Here is a 19,605-nt window from a genome sequence, read left to right as displayed (position 1 = left end):
GGGGGGGGGGGGGGGGGGGGGTGGTGTTTTTGCTTGAATGTTGCAACAATACTCATAACTGTTGCCCGTGGTGTGCGCTGTGAAAACGACTCAGATGGCTGATCGTGATGCGCGCGATGCCCACATGCAGGCGCGCACACACTCCAAACAACATGCCCTCCCATGCACACATGTCACAACTCTCATCTCGGGCCCGTGCGAACGCTGACACGCAGACCATCCCACACAGCCTCACACACACGTTATGTAATCTAACGACCAACCTTGACATTTTGCTGGTGAATAATGATATCTGACACAGCACTAGAATGGGAGGCTAACTAAACAAAACACACCCCTTGGACAGTTGCCTGCTTTTCCTAAGAAGTGGACAGTAGCCCCCCTCCCCCAAACACATACACAAACTCATCTACTGCCTGACTGTAGATCTCCCAAGGGATGTATTGGGAGTTTTATTAATTACATTAAAACAACAAGAGGCTTAAAAGATTATTGTGGAATGATATCATACAGGCAAGTGCAAATCTCTATCTCCAAAGGCAGGCAGTGAGCCAAAGTAAGGCTCCCCCCACCCACCTCCGGCCGCTAATGGCTTGCCTTTTTTCATTTAATCAAGCCTGCCTGACCCGCACATTGATAGTCATGTGGGGCTATTAGACAGAAGGCATTACTCGTGAATTTTTAAGGCCGTTTGACCAGCAGCAGTGGGAATGGTGGGAATTCAAGGTGACATGCATGAGAAGTGTTTGACGAACGAGGGAAACAGAATTCCCCTCTGAACCCACGAGACCCAAAGCGCACCATAATCAGATCTGTCTAATTGAATAGCTGTGTCCTTCTCATCTTTCAGCTGTCACAACAGGAACAAGCCTTTGTCATGTCACAGTAAAACCTGTGCTCTGCCTGTGCCACCCATTTGATTGATAGAAGTGTGGGGGAGTGTTGATGTGCTGAATGGTCCAGATGGATGGGATTTGATGTACTACTCCTGGGTTACATCTCCATAAAGAGGGGTGCGGCACGACATGCTGTCGTGCATGCTGATCAGGCTGCGTGTGTGTATGTGTGATGGATGTCCGCATGGGGGACTAGAACAGGTGTTTTTTGAGAAGCTGGGCAGGACTCGGCGCTGACAGGTAGCTGCAGCAGGTTGACTGTGATAGCCTGGGGGTGGAGGGGGGCTGCTCTGGGGGTGTTTGGCAACAGGAAGGTAACTACTCGTTTAAGGAGTGCATGTTCACTGCGTAGAAAGACTGATGGATGGTTGTCCTTGGTCCATCTCCCTGCTGAGCTGATTGAACAGACCTGGAGGATGACATTACCTCTGTTGTTGCTTGCACACTCTTGTCTCCCTCTGCTACTCAGTATAGTCTGAGAGATGTAGTCGCATCCTTTTTTTTTTTTTTTTGGTTCTGCTCCAAAGGAACAAGTAGATTTAGCGTCTCGTTAATGTAACATCTTTCTGCACTGCAGTTTTCAGAATATCAGGTTGATCTTTTGTGGTATACACATAAGATGTGTGTGTATATAATAACAGGCATATATGATGTAAACCTCCACTAATGCTGAACAATTTCAAATCTGACACAGGGCTTCAACTAGTTATCGATTCATCTTTCAAGTTTTTTTTTTTTTGGGTGGGGGAAAATGTAATATTGTCTATAAAACATCAGAAAACCGTAAAATGTCTATCTCCAGATGTTTTGTTTTCCAGTCTAAACCTTAAGACTAGTAAAAAAAATCACATTTGGGAGGCTAGAACTAAACAATACTTTTTTTTTTTTTTTTTTACACCAGCACCTAAGGATACACCGATTTCTTGACTCAAACAAAGAAATTAGACTTAAATGTAAACTTACTAAAGGGCTAAAACAAATCACTATTCTCATTAATGATATTTAACTTTCAAACCATAAAATAACTTTTGTTTTACAAGTTCTCAAATCCCAAAGTGACCCCCCCCCCCCAGTTGTTGAAATTCCTTGTTCCAGCAGCAAAGCTCAAGGTATTGAATTTATAAAGCTATGAAATGGCAATGAAGTAAAGTCACCAAATTCCTCTGAAAATCTAAGGTTTTTAAGATTTCCTGCTGGCAAACTAATAAAGGGTTAATCAGGGCTAATCAAAATATCCCCCGAGTTCTTCACGACACCAAAACACCGGGGGTCACTGAACATGAAGAAACGACAATGAATCAAAATGACTCAACTGGGAGAAGAAAGCAGACTTAGCATGAGCCAGCAACGTCATGCCCACAACAGACTGCAGCCCTTATTTTACCCCCAGCCTCGCTAGAAGTACTGACAGAATCATGTGTTCATTGTTTTGCCTCTCAGATGCTTGACGGGGAGGGCGCGCGCTCACACACGTGCTGCCTTTCTTTTAGTCTTCCAGGAAATGTAATAGGTTTTGTGTCTTTAACAACAAAATTTCATTGTCGTCAACCGATTTTTACACATAACTGCCTGGAGAAATTAAATTTAGACAGACTGTGATGAACAATTTTCCAAACAGTTTGTTGTGTAAATGTGAAAGATCAGTATGACAAGTGATCATCTCTTGGCACAGTGTCCATGTTTTGTTGTTTGCAAATTGGCATCCATGTGCTTCCCCCGGTATTAAATTGGACAGTGTTTTATTGCTTGGATAAAATAAACCAGAAAGGGGAGAGGCAAAAGAAGAGTGTAAACTGAGCTGGCTAGTGAGGAGGAACAGGTTATAGCATTGACTGGAGGGTTTTGTCTTTTTGGATTGGAGAGCTGTCGGAAGCAGCTGCAGTCGCCTTGTGTACAATCTGTTTGTCCAGCGCCTGCTGATTGTCAGGCTGTCTAAGTAACTCTACTGTAATGAAAGCCATTTAATGAAGTAATTTCTGTGTCAGTACACCTTTAGGTCCAGGTAAATGAATCAAGGTGGGTATTTATATTTTTTTTTAGGTGTTCTTGTTGTCTCTGGTCGGCTTTAGCATTTATGTGCTACAATTACTTGTCACACACTGTACACCAATACTGATGTTGATGCAATAAGCTAATGCCTATTTATTATCCTAGTTCTACTGTACTCTATATAACATTTGAATGTTTTAAGCAGTAAAATGTTCCTAAATGTCTTTACATTTTCAAGGTATTTATTTTGTTGCCAGACATAGATATTCTGTTGATGACTGACATGTAAATAAATTAAACAATCAATTCACAGGACATTCCCTAGTGATCCACTCATAACTGTGTACACAGCACTACCATTCAATCATCTGTAAAGTTATTGCTTTGTCAATTCAACATTGCATTTGCATGGTCACATTTTATGAAAATTGCAAGTTTAAAATGCCGCTTGGCTCATTGGTAGGATTTTACATAATAGACTTGGGGCTGCGTTTTTTTTTTTATGTCCTCATTACAGAGGCTTAAGAGCAGTTTTAAAAATGTAACTTGTATGCTCCTCCTCCCACTCTCCCATTCCCAAAGATAATGGCACAGCAGCTGCATTTTTGATATTATTGCTGCTGCCAGATGAAAATTTCATATCTGCATAAGCAAAAACTTTTAAGGGATTAAAGCAAAGCAACCTTATTTGGATTAATGGTGGTGATCATGGATGTTTTGGGTCATGAAACCTACTCTGTGCGAGAGCGGCCATGTTAGTTTTGGTGGTGGCTTATTTTTAAAACCATGCAAAATTGGAAAAAAGGTTTCTCTGCAGCAAAAGGAAAGACTTAGAATCGTTCCAGGAGATCTTTAGCATTAACATCCACTGTAAACAAATACTAAGTAACATGCTTAGGTTTCATTTGTGTTGAATGTATGATAAGCAAAGCTTTTTTTTTGTTTGTTTCAGGCCATGGGATGATAGTGGAGGGACATCCTGATGTTGAACATTGGGGAAGACGGCTAATGGCTTCACTGCCAGACAACGAAACAGAGCAGAAGAACTGTTCAGCGCCAGGTATGTTCTGTCAGATCTAACAAATGTTGTTCCGTAAGATAAACATTTGTACAAAAAAATAACAATGGTTTAAATGGCTTTGTAATGTAAAGAGGCTGCTTACAGTGAGGATCCACAGACAATTGTCACCAGACTCCTCAGCCTCACTGATCATTTAGGGACTTTCAGTTCATTGTTTTGATTTAACTCCCTGTGACATAACAGTTTGTTTTGTTTTTTTTACTCCCACTGTTCTCATCAATCACATCTCTAGACGCGACAGGAAGCTGGTTTTTTTTGTTTCGGCAAAAAAAGCCCTGGAAAAACTACCTGCCCAGCACTGAATAGCAGAAACAAATTCAGCGACTAGCTAGTGAATGTAATGGTGCATTTAGAAGTGATGTGCCAGATATTTCCCTCAGGAGCTCTGTTTATGGATAACAAAACAAGCTAAAAGGAGACTGAATATTTGACTTGCATTCATCAGGTTAGACAAACATGACTGCAAATAAATATTAATGTTGCTCCATGTCTACTGGATGTGTAAATAGGCACCTGTTTGCTAACACATTTACCACAGCATTATGAGGATTAAAAAATGAATAATGCTTTAAATTACTAATTTCAAATATTCAAGATCTCCTTATTGTGTCAACACCAGAACAAATTAAGTCTCAAGACCAGTTAAGCCAGGAAATAATTCTTAAATGCAATAATTTATATTAAGATCTGATTTATGTGCATCACCACATAATCGACCAATTAATGCACAGGGAGTGATGTATACAATCCCAAGATCATTAAATACACAGACATCTATGGGTGAACTCCTATTTTTCTCCCCAAAAAACCCATAAATTGTAGAGTTTTGAGTTGATTATTGATAATTGAGTTTGATTCATCTCCTTGTTGGGCCTCCTATTATTCTGACTCAATTTAGATCACTCGCGCTGTAATAAGCACTGAAAGGGCTATGAACGGTCAGATATTATGTTACAGCATCTTTGGTACACTTAAAGGAAGCTGCATTCTCTATAATTATACTGGATTGTATGTTGACAGTTTCACTGACACTGCTGACATCTGCATCAGGCTACTAAAAACATGAAAGCCAGGTTTTTCATGAAATGATTGATTTGAAATGGTACACAAGTACTGGCAGCAGCGGTGTGTCATTTGTTGTCTGTTTTTCATTTCCATGTCATTAGAATTGCCTTAGTCTCTTTGATTTATGACCACTGGTTCACTTGAGCTTTTTGCGATCCTGCATGAATCAGTGGGAAAAGCTTTGCATTAAAGCTGCCTTGGCTAGAGATTTAAGTCTTGAATACTTATTTTGCTTAAATGGGGTATGACTCAGTATTGGGATGTGTATTATTTGTATTTGACTAGCACACACAGGATGTGCAGACAATTTAGGAAGAAATTTGAAAATATACAGGGTTTTTTTTTTTTGCTGCATCACAAGTGACCCAGTAAGGACTAACTGGCTATTACTTCATTCTTGGCCACAGAAGGCAGAATCCCTCAGGATTAGTGAGTCATTGGCACTGTTACCAGCTATTTCACATAAAAGCAAAACAAACATTTTTACACCACTGACTTGAAACAATTTCACATGTTAATGGTCACAGTACTGAATAGTGAAGTCACAGAGGGGGTCCTATTGAAATGAGCACCAAATGACAAGATTATGTGCTTGAAGTTTTCCTCCTAATCCTGCAGGATTATATTCTTTTTTTTTTTTTTTTTCCCCATTCACATGTCTTCCACACAGGAGGCACCAGATTGGGCTTCACATTCCACACATTTCTCAGCGGCTCTAGTCCTCCTCCCTCTTATCCCACCACTGTTCATCTGTGTGAGCTGATCATATGATTCTTTTGGTTCTTGGTCTTGTGAATAATCCTGTCATAGTCACGTACTTCAGGCCCCTCAGCTGACTGGTTGCTCTGTTTGGTCCGTTATGGGCAGAATGAGGGCTGTGATGTTGCCTGTATAATTATTCTGCAAAAGATGCAACAAAGTCATTTAGACTCCAAGGTCAAATTCTCTCTCTGGATTTTGGAAATACAAAATCTATAGACAGGTTAACTTCTTCTCCATTTCAATATTTTTATTACTTTCTATTACATAACCAAGTGTACAGTTTTACAATTTCAAAGCGCTCCTATAGACAGAATGCAAATGTACACCAATCTTCCTCCAGTTCGATTATGATCATTATACCCCCACGAGGGAAACCAACACGTGTGTGTGATAAGAACGACATCTAACGTCACAAAGACAGAAAATACATCAAGCAAGCAAGATTTCCACATGGACCACTCACTCACTCACTCACTCTCCCTCTCTCTCTTGCTTGACACACCTGGAAAAAGTCGTCAGTGAACGTGTGATTGGATTCCCCTGAATTTGCTCAGTGAAATGAAAATAAACATCCATAGGTTACTGAATGCGGATCAAACGCAGGGACACGCACACACTGCAGCACATGCTTTATTGTGAGCATGTGCAAAAGTGTCCTTATCAATTTCTTTAACAAGGGAGGAAAAAAATGTCGATTATACAATTTTCCCAAAGGGAGTCATGCACTCTACCGACTGAACTAAACCTACTCATGCGTAATTAAGGGTAGAAATAATTTGACTGTGTTCTGGCCCGCCATGTAACGGCTTGAGAAAAATTTGTCCCAAAGCCAGACTTATTTGCCGACCCCTGATGTACAGCAATGAAGCGTAGTATCTTGAGACAAGACAAAATCTGCCATCACTTCACAAGCATCAAGAAAATGGAACTTAATTCAAGAAAAGTCTGGCAACAAGTTGATTTAGGTTTTTTTTTTTTTTTGGTGAGAGAAAATCACACTGAGCTTGTGTTTTGACATGATTCCTGGACAAGAATTAAAAGGAAAATTTTCATACTTTTCAATCTCTGGGTCTTGCACTCATTTACTCAACTCTGCTTTGCGCTCAAACTGTATGTAGAGATTTGGGAAACGTGACTTGTATCAATGAGGCAAGCAACGCAAACTTTCTAAAGTTTTACAAAAATGTTTTTATATAAATTATTTGAAACTCTTGTCTCTGAATCTGAGTGATAAACAGAAGTTACCTGCTTGGAGTAGCTCTTATTGCTGGCGTCAAAGAGATGTACTTGCCAGGCAGCCAGTTGCTAACACAGGTATCTCTCAAACAGAGAAACTTAAAATGACTTCACACTTTCTGTGGTGAATAAAGAAAAGTTGTATTGCTTAAGCTTGTTTTGTCAAGGGGAATTATTGCTAATGAAACAAAATCCAATTAGGGAGAGAAGGAAGTATCAGATGGCCTATTGTCTGTGGAAAAAGTAAATCTTTCTAGCAAGAACTGAATCTTTATCTTTTTAGATGAATCAGCCACAGGAATTGTACAACTCTGACAATAAGCGAGACACATGTTTTTGTCACAAAGCCGTGTGTGTGTGCTAATTCCCTGTGCAGTTGTCTGTCCAGAGCTGATGAGCCAGCAGTGGACCAGTGATGGCACTGGTGTGCACCCCGAAGGGGAAAGCACTAATCGTGGATGGACCCAGGCTCAATTGGATGAGAATTATTATTAGATGTTTTGTTTTATGCTGAGTGTGTGCAATCTCTGAAGCTCTGTTTAATTAAGCTGCTGTTTGTGGGCTGCATAGATTACACTCAGTCAGCTTTGGTCTGTCTGCCTTTTCCTCATTATTTCTGTGATCAGCGAGGGAGCCATTTCCTGGGTTCACAAGGCACTTAATGTTTTGCTTGTCCCGAGACTTGTGCTGCTAAGGCAACCGTTCATCATAAGTGCCTCTTTTATTGGCCATTCAGTAATAACTCCTGGATAAGTCTAGGTGCTGTCCAAACAGTTTTGTCATGCTCCTGGTTGATTACAATGCATGCTTGTGATCTACAAAGGACAAAATCACACTGCAAGGGGCTGATTCAACCTCTAAATACACTGTAACAATCACACTCAGATGTTGAGTCATACCACCCCTTGACATGCATTTACCCTGGAGCAAATGACAAAATGGAACAAAAGTGCTCTTACTTTTTCTCCTAAAACTTCCAATAAATCTGGAACAAAAGTAACTTTAAAAAAACAATAAAAAATTATCAGTGACATGAGGTTTACTTGGGGACACAGAATATTAGATTATACTCTCTTATAGGGGGGGACAGCACACCGTGCCTGATATTCTGTGGGAGGAATAATTTGCTTTAAATAAAGATTCCGCTAATGTCATATTAAACCTAACATAACTGGCCCTGGTAGAAGTAGATGACAGCACAAAAAGTAGAAGTGAACAAAGGTTTTAGTATGGCTTTGTTTGTACTATGAATTAATCTGAGATTTGCTTATAGTGATTTTTTTAGATCAAACAAATCTGCTCATGGGTAGGGGCTGCACATGCTACATCTTAGGCATGAGAAGTGGAGTGGGTGAAGAGGAACTGTGGCTAACTCTGCAAAAGCTGCAGTGTTGAATATTGTGTAAATGCTAGTGAGTAGAGGGTGATTTCTGCTGGATTTGAGGCAAACGCATGGATGGACCATTGTGAGATGTCTTTTTGTGGGGGGGGGGATGGGTAGGCAAGAAATTTGGCGGTATAAAGCGTGCCAGTGTGTATAGGCCAGCACACTTTGGAATGCTGGTTTGTCAACTCCAGGGAAACACCAGAAGGAGGCTTTTAAAAAGGGAATTACACAAGCGGGGATTATGCTGCTGTGCATAATGGAAACTGACCTCGCTTTGCTTCTCCCTCGCATGCCAATGGTGGAACAATGCAGCAGAGAGGGGAGCGCAGGCACGAGCACCTGCACAGAGCACTCTCCACACTGTGCAGTGCAAACACGCCTGACCTCTTTATGTATTCATTCACATTTTGTTCTGCTTCAGATTTGCTGCCTCTCTGTTACTCAAACTTCCCTTCTGTTCTACTTGTGGCTTTCATGGAGTAGCTTCTTATTTTATTAAACCTGAGGGTAGAAAGGACATTTCACTGGGTCTTAAGACACATAGTCACAGCATCAAAGGTAGCTCTGTTCTGTCGTTCCAGATCCATACCTCACTTTGAGGAAGTTGTTTACCTATTTCTTCTTTACACAGCTGAATGCATACGTTTCACAGCAGCGTCCCCTTTTAGGTTATTGAACCAGGAGTCTTGAACACCAACTTGGCCTCTTTCAACAACCTCTCTACTCACTCTCATACAGAGTCACAATTGCTAAAGGCTGAAGGGAATTCATGCTAAAAGTAGCAGTGTGATAGGAATAGTATGCGAGAGTGTTCACACAGATGAAATTGTCTTTAAGTGCTTCCATGACCATGTGATGGAAGTTGTTGTACATGTGAGGTTTTGAGCATGTGAAAGTATTGACCTAACAGGATAATCGTGTGTATCTAAGCCCCTTGCTCTTTTCAGAACTTATCTTTTCTGTGTGACTTGGAAATTTTCCCAGTAAGGCAACTTGTGACGTTGTCATGTTTACAAGAAGCTAATGTCAGTCACAATTGAGTCATGCTGCTCACTAATGTCTGCAGGAGCAAGCTAATTATCTAATGGACTAATGACCCAGAGGAATCCCACTCCTCCTCAGAGTCTCTTGACTACTGTACTGGAGTGTCACTGTATTCTGTTAATGACCTGGCTTGTCTGTGGGTCGGTGCGCGGGCTGTGACAGAAGGTAGCACCAGGCACTCTGCCAAAATATCTTGCAAACATAATATTTTTATTTGGCTATTTATGTTGCTATATGATGGCCTTGTGTTTTTCTCTATGGAATGACCTATTTCAAGATTTGGAAGAAACTGAATTATAAAACCATATTTGAATGGCTCCATCTCACTCTGTGTATCTAGAAATTGTTTTTTCTGCCCATGCCACCACAGTGAGTGAAGACTGGCCTGCTCTGTGCACTGTCCTGTCCCATCTCTGGGACAACAGACGGCACCAGATACTGAGCTCCATTATGTAACGGCACCATAATATCTGGAATATTACCAGATTATGGAATAATTACACAAATGTATAGAATTGCTGGCATGCTCTGGCTTTAATGCGTCAACAAATCAAGGTTATCCGAGGTTTATGTTATATACTGTAGGAAGTGATGTGTAAAGGCAATATGAGACTTGAGAATTTTGAATTTATTCAGTTTCCAAGGAAGTATACACTTGTTTATTGTACATACATGGAATAAAAGCAGATTGTCCAGTTATTACTTCAATCATCTGAGTGAACTGGGCTGAACTTGTCAAGCTGAACTTGAGTAATATTATGGGCAGACTTTTTTTACACGTTTAACCTGTTAGTTTTGGTTAATGAGGTCATTATGCTTTTTGACAGTGCAGAGTTAAAACGATATGTAAGATCAACTTGTTACATATGAAAAACTTACCACTCTAAAACTTGCTCCAGTCTAGGTAGTGAAGCTGGTTTGAGAACATGTACAGCTGAACTAAAGCTGCGTTTACCGGCTTGTCAGAACCCTGCCTACTCGGCTTCTGATTGGCTAGTAGTAGTAGCTACTGCACATGCACAACTCTAAACAAAAATCTAATTGAAGTGAAATGCTTCACTCTGGTACAACTCATAAATAAAATTATGAACCTGAAAATGACAGGACATAACATGACCACTTTAAAACAAAAAGCTGTCCTGGCAGTGATGGCAGCACTGTCTCTAAAATCTTCCCAACACTTTATGGGAAGATTCTGAGCGGACTTGTAATTACTTCTTGGGTTGAAAAGATGAGGAGGGGGGAGACAGATGAACAAAAGGGTTGCCAGTAATTTCTTGCATAAGCGGAACAATCAGGTGTCCAAACGGAGAATCCAAGATTTATTTATAGATTTGTTGCTTAGCTTCTGAAGAGGACTTTTTATTTATTTTTTTGCCTCCTGCCTGCAACACCAGACCAAACGTCCCTCACTCACGTTCTCCCTCATTGCCAGACTTTTATTCTGAAAGCAGCTATCTTAGTGACCTAAATGCCATATTGCATGATAAATTTGTGCTGCAACTCAACGTGATGATGATGAAAATCAGTGATGTACTCTAAAGTGCATAGACTCTAGAGTGCCAAGAGACACATCTGAAGTATTCAAGAGATGTTTATTTAAAATGGTGAAAAGCAAGCAAACTCTTAAGAGCTGAAACAAGTGATTAATCCATTCGCTGATCGCTGAATCGGTTCAAAGCTGAAGTCATTTGTTGTTGCAAAAATGCCAAAGTCAGTAGTTCCTGCTTCTAACCTGTGAAGATTTGCTGCTTTTCTTTGTATAATAAACTGAATATGTGTGGGCTGTTAAACAAGCTATTTATGGATGGCACCTTAGGCTTTAGGAAAAGTGTGAAGGGCAGTTTTTTTGACAGACGGACCAATCAATTAATCAGAATATAATCAGGAGATGAAATCGCTAAAAATAGTTAGTTGCAGCTTGATTTTTGCTTGATAAATTATTAATGGTTTGAAAGTAAAGATTTTTCTGTCAACTAATTTCTGCAATAAATCATAATGCATCATAACGATGTGCTTTATTCAATTTCTGTAAAAATGACACTTCAATGACAAAATCAATCAAGCGACATGTTTATGATTCTATTTGAGGCATCACATAAGCAATCTGTCTGTCGCCGTGCTTCTGTGTGTACGTCCTGTCCTTGTGTGGGGAAACGGCTGTGGAGGCATGTTCGTGTCTGCTTTAACCTCTAAAGTAAGGAGACCCAGACGAACCCTGTAGAAGCTGTCTGGTTGAATGTTTACAGGAACTGGGAGGTGACCCCTGCCTGCCTGTCATTTCTCTGCTTTTCCCAGCGCTGGCGCCCTTTACACACCTTTTTAATGTGATGACCCATTTTTAGCACACTCAACCAGACCTGATTGTATACAGTGGCATGGGGCTGAACAAGTAACTATAGAACACGGATGGCAAAGGCATTTAATTATTGATTAATGGCAGACCTGCAGGTATGGTAGCTGAACATGGAGGAAGGAGGTGAAAAGACTCAGACAGCAGGGAATTCAAATCTGATACTTTACCCATGGTTTTCAGTTAACAGGTAACCCTAACCCTTTAACAGCTAGAATAATATATGGGTGTGGGGCTATTTATCCATGAGGTATCAGTAGGAGTTTAGCCTTGGCATCAATTTGTTTTCAGTCACCTCTGAGTTGCACATCTGACAAATCCTGTAACTGATTGCATCTTTCTGTGGCCGTTGGCTTTCGGACGCGTTTCATTCAGCACATATAAACCTGTCAGAAATGAAATGAGCTAAAGTGGCCTGCCACAGTCAATCTTGCTATTAGATTCCAAGGTATTCTCCCAGTTATTTCATTTTAATGTCATAATCTACATTACTCATGCATTCAATTTTTTTTTTTTTCTCATTCTATCCTCTAATCAGTTGCCCTTATTGTGCCAAATTTTCTACAACTCATTTGACAGACACCAGCTTTTATGTCAAGTCCTGTCCCCTACTTTTTTTGTGTTTTGGGCCTTATTTTCACATTTTGGTGTCAAAATAACTAGTAGGTACAAAAATCTTTTAAAGCTGTGCAGTAATTGGCTTCAGCCAGCAGTCTCGAACCAGCTGCAATAGCTGCAACGGATTCCTTCAGAGCCTGTTAACCAGAAACAGAAGTCTCACTTAAGGACAATTCTCACACAGTTGTTGCAGAAAGACGCTGGTAGAAACGTGAGTCAGAGTTTTGGAGCGAGGACATTGCTGTGTGCATAGAGGAAGTGGTAGCAAGACCTAATTTACAAACATTACAACACAATAAACTCTTCTCTCCAAATCTGACTCCCTTTTCCACTGTCGTCTTCCTGCAACAATATGCCTCTTGAGATTTCACAGCAAGAATAGTCCTTAAGCTTCTGTTTCTGGTTAAAAATTAAGGCGTGTTACTGGGTTTTACCTTTCCATGATGTTGTCAGAGACCTGGTCTGAGCCTTTCGTGACAAGAAACACATAATTTTGATGGACAATTTCCCCACAAAAATACTTTAGGTTTACTATCCAGTTCTAGTTACTGCATGAATTCCAAAACTTTTTGTACCTACTAGTCATTTCAACACCAAAATATGTGAAAATGGGGCCGAGGTTTAAAAATACTGAAATTACCCTTTAACAAACTGTGACGGAAAGGCAAGAGCAGTCACCCCACCCGGATTTGAACCCCTGTCTACAGGGTGCCAAACATGCAACGCCAAAGAGCCAGGCTCGTTGGTATGGCAGTCACAGCGCATACTCAACCATAGTGACGGTCGTCTGTTACACCAACCCAAACCAACGGAGGCAATGAGTACTACCGAGGCAGAGTTGTCGAATTTGATATGGAGAATGAACGCCAGACAGAGCGCTGCAGTGTTGCACTTGAGACACCAAAACACCAACAAATCATGTTCTGATGAATCTGTGTTCCACTGTCAGAAATGGCACTGTAGTTTCTTTGTGTCGTGGCTCTCTGTTCAGCTGCAAAGATGACGTGTTATGACATATGGAGAGACAAAATGCACTACATTTCCATATATGCGATGTAATTGAGTGAAACTGAGGAGGCATGCAGTCGATAAGTGGGCTTGGACTACATACTGTGCAGTATTCGCTTTGTCTGTGCAGTGTTACAAATGCTGCGATGATTCAGTCATGTGTTCACACCATCGAATGTCATAAACAGGCAGTAGAGAGGTTGGGACAGATGCAGTGAGAAGTCTCAGGTGAGCACTGTTCCACTTCATGAGTCCATATGTGACAAGGGCCCAAATCTCATCTTTGTGTTTTTTTGTTGTGTGAACAGTATTGTACAGCTGATATACTCAACATGAAGGTTGAGTCTTTTTCAGCTAGACATAAATGGCGAAAAGATGCTACAACTCCAACACAGAAGCTTCAAAATTACTCTGACCATATAAACTCCTAATACAGCTGAAACTACAAAACCCTTTATAACTGTAAAAACTCATGCTAAAATCTTTCTTTGTAAGCATGTTAGTTATGCATGCAAAGCACTTCCATGCCTAAAATATAGCATCACAGGACTGCTAATGACTGTATACTCTTAGTCTTGTGTTTAGTGTTTTTTCCTTAGCATTATACTGCAGGCAGAATAACTGTAGTTTAGCATATTTCTTATACAAGTTACAGCTATCTCTAGTTATGTTGCAGGTTTGTTACAAGGGGACACAAGATGTGAGCCTGAGGCTCAGGTCCAACAGTAACAGGTCACACAGAGGCTGTTCGCCACAGATGCTGTGTCCCATCGGGAAGACGACCTGGTTCTGTCTCCAGCCAGGTATACCGTGGAGCGATTGTGCTCCCAGAGATCTGAGCCATATGGCGGGACCATGATCACACTGTGTTTCAGCTGGAGCTATGGATGATGAGAATGAGATTTCTTTCTGCCTTGTTGCTTTAATTCTGTATGACTTTAGGCTCTTAATATAGCCCATGTTTTTACATCAGTTTTTTTGTTCTTCCATGAATAGGTATGAAGTCATTGGTGTGACATACTGAAGATGATTTTCATAACGTGTTTATAGCCTTTTCAGTCCTTTTTTTTTTTTTTTTTTTTTTTTTTTTTTTTTTAATTCAAAGTACTTGATATTGTTCCATCTTTATTTAAAGGGGGCGGGGGTGATTATAGGCTTTTAAATTTGAGTTTGACTCACTGTGATGCCTTGCTGTTGCTTTTGCTGTATTACATAATCCAGTGAAAAGAGGTACCAAAACCGAACTAATTCATTTTAGGGCTCCACTGAGACAGAGGCCCATCATGATGTCTCAGTCCTTTCAGGGTGGGCTGGGGACATGTTACCTTGCTGTTATGCTGCTGATGTGTAGTGACTGTTACATTTCCTTTCTCCTCAGCAATACACGAGTTCCCCGATGACCTTTTTACCAACCCAGAACGAAAGTCTGGGGCCGTTCTGCTGCACATCGTAGCGGTAAGAGAACTCCTCACTTTCTTTTTTTAACCTGCTGCACCTGCGTCTCCATCACATAGGTCCCATGTCTACACTCTCTCAGTGGAGATCACCTGGTTGCAGGTAGATTTAAGAGCTTTTCACATGGCAGCCTAACTATCTTCTATGCTTTAAAAGCTATAAACACACAATGTGGGGTGATGGTAGCGTGTGTTTTTTTTAATTTGTTTTTTTTTTGCCAGATTGTCAGAGGAGCTTATTAATACTCAAGTGATTACACACATTAAAATCAGCATATACCCATTTTTGTGCAAAAAGAATCAATATAGATGTAAACATATGTTTACTCAGGAAGACTCATCGGGGAAAGAAAGAAAAATGGGTAGATCAGTTTGCACTAGAGACAAACCAGTGGTTGTGCAAAAGCATCTCTTGTAATGCATATCTGTGGTGAGGAAGGCCCTGGGATATGGCTGAAAGCCCTGGGAATAATAGGGTTTTTAATATAGTAAACAAAAAAGGCCTACTAGCAAATCAGCACAAGATGCTCCACTAGATCAAAATCAGCCATCAAAGATGAAATGTAATTTTATATAATTGCGGATAGATCAGCCTTACAGCCTTTTGAATGCATTAAATGCACATCGGCTGAGAAACAAGACGTCATTTCCTTTTTACAGCTCTGAGAGTCAAAGTGATGTCTCAAAGGGGAGCTTCAACTCGTGTGTGTGGAAAGCTTTATAAATATGGTATTAGAAAATATTTAGTCATAGTTTAAATTTAAGCATTATGCATTAGAGAAATGCTGAGAGGCTTGATAAATACAGGCCCGGGTCAGGAGGTAAGGATAGGAAAATGTCCATTATTTATATTGTATGAGCTGCTTCTCCACATGAAAAACCATTATTGCCTACATTCAGTCACGCTAAGCTCCGCTGACTTGACATAAAGACACAAGCCACCTGTGGATGGGGTTATTCAGTATTGTTCAGCTTGAGGTATTGCGCTTCATGCTGGATTTAACTGGCTTTAAAACGTTTCTTTTTGATATATGCAACCCATGGCTGCAGCCAGGATTTTCGAAATACTGAGGTCTTATAATGTATTGTTGGATTCAAGAATAAGTTCACAAAGTCTGTCTCAAAGTTAGTCTTTTAGTCAAAAACTCACTCCTTTTGTTACTATGGCTGCAGCTCAGCAAAGGAACACAGGGAATGGTAAACTAAAAATATGAACTTTGGGAGATGCCCACTAACTCAGACTCCTGGAGCCTCATATTAGCTTTTAAAGACTCAACAAGTTTGCTGACATGATGAATGAGAGCCAGTATGAGCAGAAGTGTAAGAACTGTAGTACTTTACCCTCACGGCATGGTTAAACACTTCCCACAGCAGAGATACCTGTCTAGGATACTTCCTGCATTGACATCAGGACGTCATACCGTGCTGTATTTTTATTTTTTTTTATTCCTAAACCCTAATGAAAGTTGAAATAAGCCACCATTAACTGCAACACCAACACTGAACAACCTTATGATCACTATTTGGTTTTGTGCTTTACCCAACATTTATTTCACCTGTAAGGTCAGACAGTTCTTCTTAGTGACACCCAGAGATCTTCATGACCAGGATTTGATGCGTATTCTTTCAAATAGGACCAAAATTGAGATTTGAGCTGCAATCCAGTATACTACTCTCCCCAGCTTTGTTCTACACTGAAATATGACTTTATAGTGTCCTGTCTTCACTGCTGAGAAAAGGATAAAAATTAAATGGGGGAGGTGTCTGATCATACTGCAGTCCTGCACTGCCCCCTGTGGATAGCATAGAGCAGAGCACAGCTGCTGGGACTGCCAGGCCATGATCATGATGATGTCACACCTGATCTATAATTTATAGATCTCCTCAGCTACTGAAATAGGTTGCCTCCCATATCCACCCTCCTCTCTCACAGTGGCGGGAGTATGCACATCCTGTTGGTGTGTTTTGTTTTAATTTTTTTTTTTAAATTGTAAGGAAAAATGACTTGTCACTGAATTGATATTTGTATTTAAATTGGTTGCTGTGCTTTGAGATTCCCCTTCACCCCTCCTTTAGCAGGAGACTGTCTTGCTCTGCCAAGGCTCTATTAACTCTGCTAATTTCTGATGATTAAACATGTATCTATACAGGGATACACACAATCTTGTACTCTCACTCTCTTGCCCTTGTCAGACACAAACGCTTACTTTTACACTCACACACAAATTTAACTCTGCTGGTTCTGTCTCTAGGCACTCTACATGTTTCTGGCTCTCGCCATAACATGTGACGAATATTTTGTGACATCGCTGGAGAAGATCTGTGAGGTACTTGGGAGTTGTACACCTTCATCTTTCAGTATTGCAGTCACACAATGCTGGTTGGTCTGTGTAAACCACCGATTTCTTTTTGTATTTCTACAGAAACTTGATCTAAGTGAAGATGTTGCAGGAGCCACCTTCATGGCAGCTGGCAGTTCTGCACCAGAGCTGTTTGCATCTATCATTGGTACACACACACACCCAAAAGCAAGTCTTAACCCTCAAAAAGCAGCCTCTTTTTCTGTCCCTACAGTGACACAAGTCCCCATGAGTTATTGTGCATTCATGTTAAAGTCCTCACCGTGACATACACGTTTGCATCACTTCAGAGACTATTATATTGAGTTACATTCAGTTCCTGGAGACTTACCCTAACAATTACTTACCTAAACTTAACCCGGAGGAGTGTTTTTATCTGTTTTTGTTTTAATTTTACCTGTGCCAGTGCACCTACACCCTCAGGCTGTAGACCACATTCGTTTAAACCTAACCATACCCTAACCTTAAATCAAATCTTCACCCTAAATTTTATGTTTTTCATTGAGGACTTGCGTTTTCCCGCAATGTGACACACACACACACACACACACACAATGTGCATACACTTAGACGTTCCCAGATGGTTGGTGTCATTGCTGGTTATGAATGGATGCCTCCCTGTGTGCAGGTGTCTTCATCACCCACGGTGATGTAGGGGTTGGGACCATCGTTGGCTCAGCTGTCTTCAACATCCTTTGTATCATTGGTGTCTGTGGGATCTTTGCTGGGCAGGTATGTGTGTTTATGTTTTGTGTGTGAGTTGGAGGAAGTGATTTCCTGCTGCAGCGGCATCATTCTGTTTATTTATAGACTGCAGAGCAGCACATGTGTGGCAGAAGTTTTTTGCTGGGGGGAAACAAAACCATCTGCTTCAGTTAAGAGTTCTCAGAACTGGTTTTAGTGGAAATGGGGAAACTAAACTCTGTAGGCATAAATGGATCATAAATCTGTTTCTTCTCTAAGCTCTTTCTGTTAAGTAAAATGTGCATATTAAGTACGTCTGATACCAAAAATTTTTCATAGAACTACACATAAATGCAAAAAAGATGACTTTTCCCTGTGAAATCTTAGGTGGTGATTTTGACCTGGTGGGCAGTTTTCAGGGATTCCTTCTACTACACCCTGTCTGTTTTGGCTTTGATTGCAGTAAGTTGGACAAGTTCACCGCAAGCATTTTATTAATGAACACCAGCTGTGACTTTCTTCTTTGAATTGTGTTTATTCTAATCTAAGAACTGTATTCCCTTCGTTTTTCAGTTCATCTACGATGAGAAAATTGTTTGGTAAGTTAACTTACTCATCCAGTTAAAGCTGTAAATGTGTCCATGTTTTGAAGTGAGACTATATTTTTGTGTCCGATTTGATTGAAAAGCTAAATTTATAAGCAGTAAAACCCATGACTGCTCAATTGAACAAACGCTCAATGCTTTTGCTTTTACAGCCTTATTTGATTTAGTATGACTATTAGCTTATGGTGGCTAACTTTAGCAAACTTTAGATAAACTAGTGCAGTGCCCATTCACAGTGGCCGACGTGACACCTTCCCCGCGCTTTAGGTTTCACCTACAGCAGTTGCCCGTGAGCCAAATAAATACTTTGATAGCAGCTGGTGGCTGAAATAGATCTGTCATGACAGCAACAGCCACTCGCATAATCGCTTTCCCTTAAAGAGGTGGTATTATGCTTAATCAGGGGTTGTACCAGAACAGGTTTACATGGTTTAATTTTCAAAAAACACCATATTTTCCTCATACTGCACATTCCTGCAGCTCCTCTTTTCACCCTATGTGTTGTACGCTCTGCTCCTGAGCTACAGAGTGATGCATCTTACTTGTACAAAATCTTTGTTGGGAGTTGCACATGCGCAGTTCCCAGGTAAGGACTACTAGCCAATCAGAAGCAGAGAAGGGCAGATCGTAAGAAACAAGGTAGTGTGATCCAAATCAAAGCCGCTTCAGACTGCGACTGTAAGCAGATGGTATAAGTTATTACCAGTCCACAATCACACAACATCATTGTTCCACATCTTACCATCAGGACTGAACGTTGAACTGTTGCCGGTGTTCTGACGATCTATGCTGCCTTGCCAAAAAATGCTACCATAGCGCAAATCGATAGACTAGACTCTACTCGGCCCTGCTCCGTTTTCTGTTGCAGGTAGTAGTAGTAATAATAATAATAATAATAATAATAATAATAATAATAATAATCCTTATTTGTAGAGCACTTTTCAAAAACAAGTTACAAAGTGCTTTAACAAGTGTAAAGAATAATACAAAAAAGATAAGAGCATGAAAATTTAATATAAAATTAGTAAAATACAATAAAATAAAAGGGATAAAATAAGATAAG

General features: G+C 40.4%; 1 protein-coding gene across 2 annotated transcripts in view; it reads left to right on the top strand.

The window, feature by feature from the left end:
- The window catches only part of slc24a4b (solute carrier family 24 member 4b), a 40,723-nt gene that overhangs the window by 1,823 nt on the left and 19,295 nt on the right, over positions 1-19,605 (top strand). For both annotated transcript variants that reach the window (XM_046061049.1, XM_046061048.1), the window contains exons 2-8: positions 3,838-3,945; positions 14,818-14,894; positions 17,146-17,220; positions 17,317-17,401; positions 17,882-17,985; positions 18,325-18,399; positions 18,511-18,536. In XM_046061049.1, the coding sequence (XP_045917005.1) occupies positions 3,838-3,945; positions 14,818-14,894; positions 17,146-17,220; positions 17,317-17,401; positions 17,882-17,985; positions 18,325-18,399; positions 18,511-18,536 (550 nt within the window). The remainder of the gene's footprint in view (positions 1-3,837; positions 3,946-14,817; positions 14,895-17,145; positions 17,221-17,316; positions 17,402-17,881; positions 17,986-18,324; positions 18,400-18,510; positions 18,537-19,605) is intronic.

The sequence above is a fragment of the Micropterus dolomieu genome, linkage group LG10 (genome assembly GCF_021292245.1).
Source record: "Micropterus dolomieu isolate WLL.071019.BEF.003 ecotype Adirondacks linkage group LG10, ASM2129224v1, whole genome shotgun sequence".
Classification (NCBI taxonomy): Eukaryota; Metazoa; Chordata; class Actinopteri; order Centrarchiformes; family Centrarchidae; genus Micropterus; species Micropterus dolomieu.
This window is presented reverse-complemented; position numbering and strand designations above follow the sequence as displayed.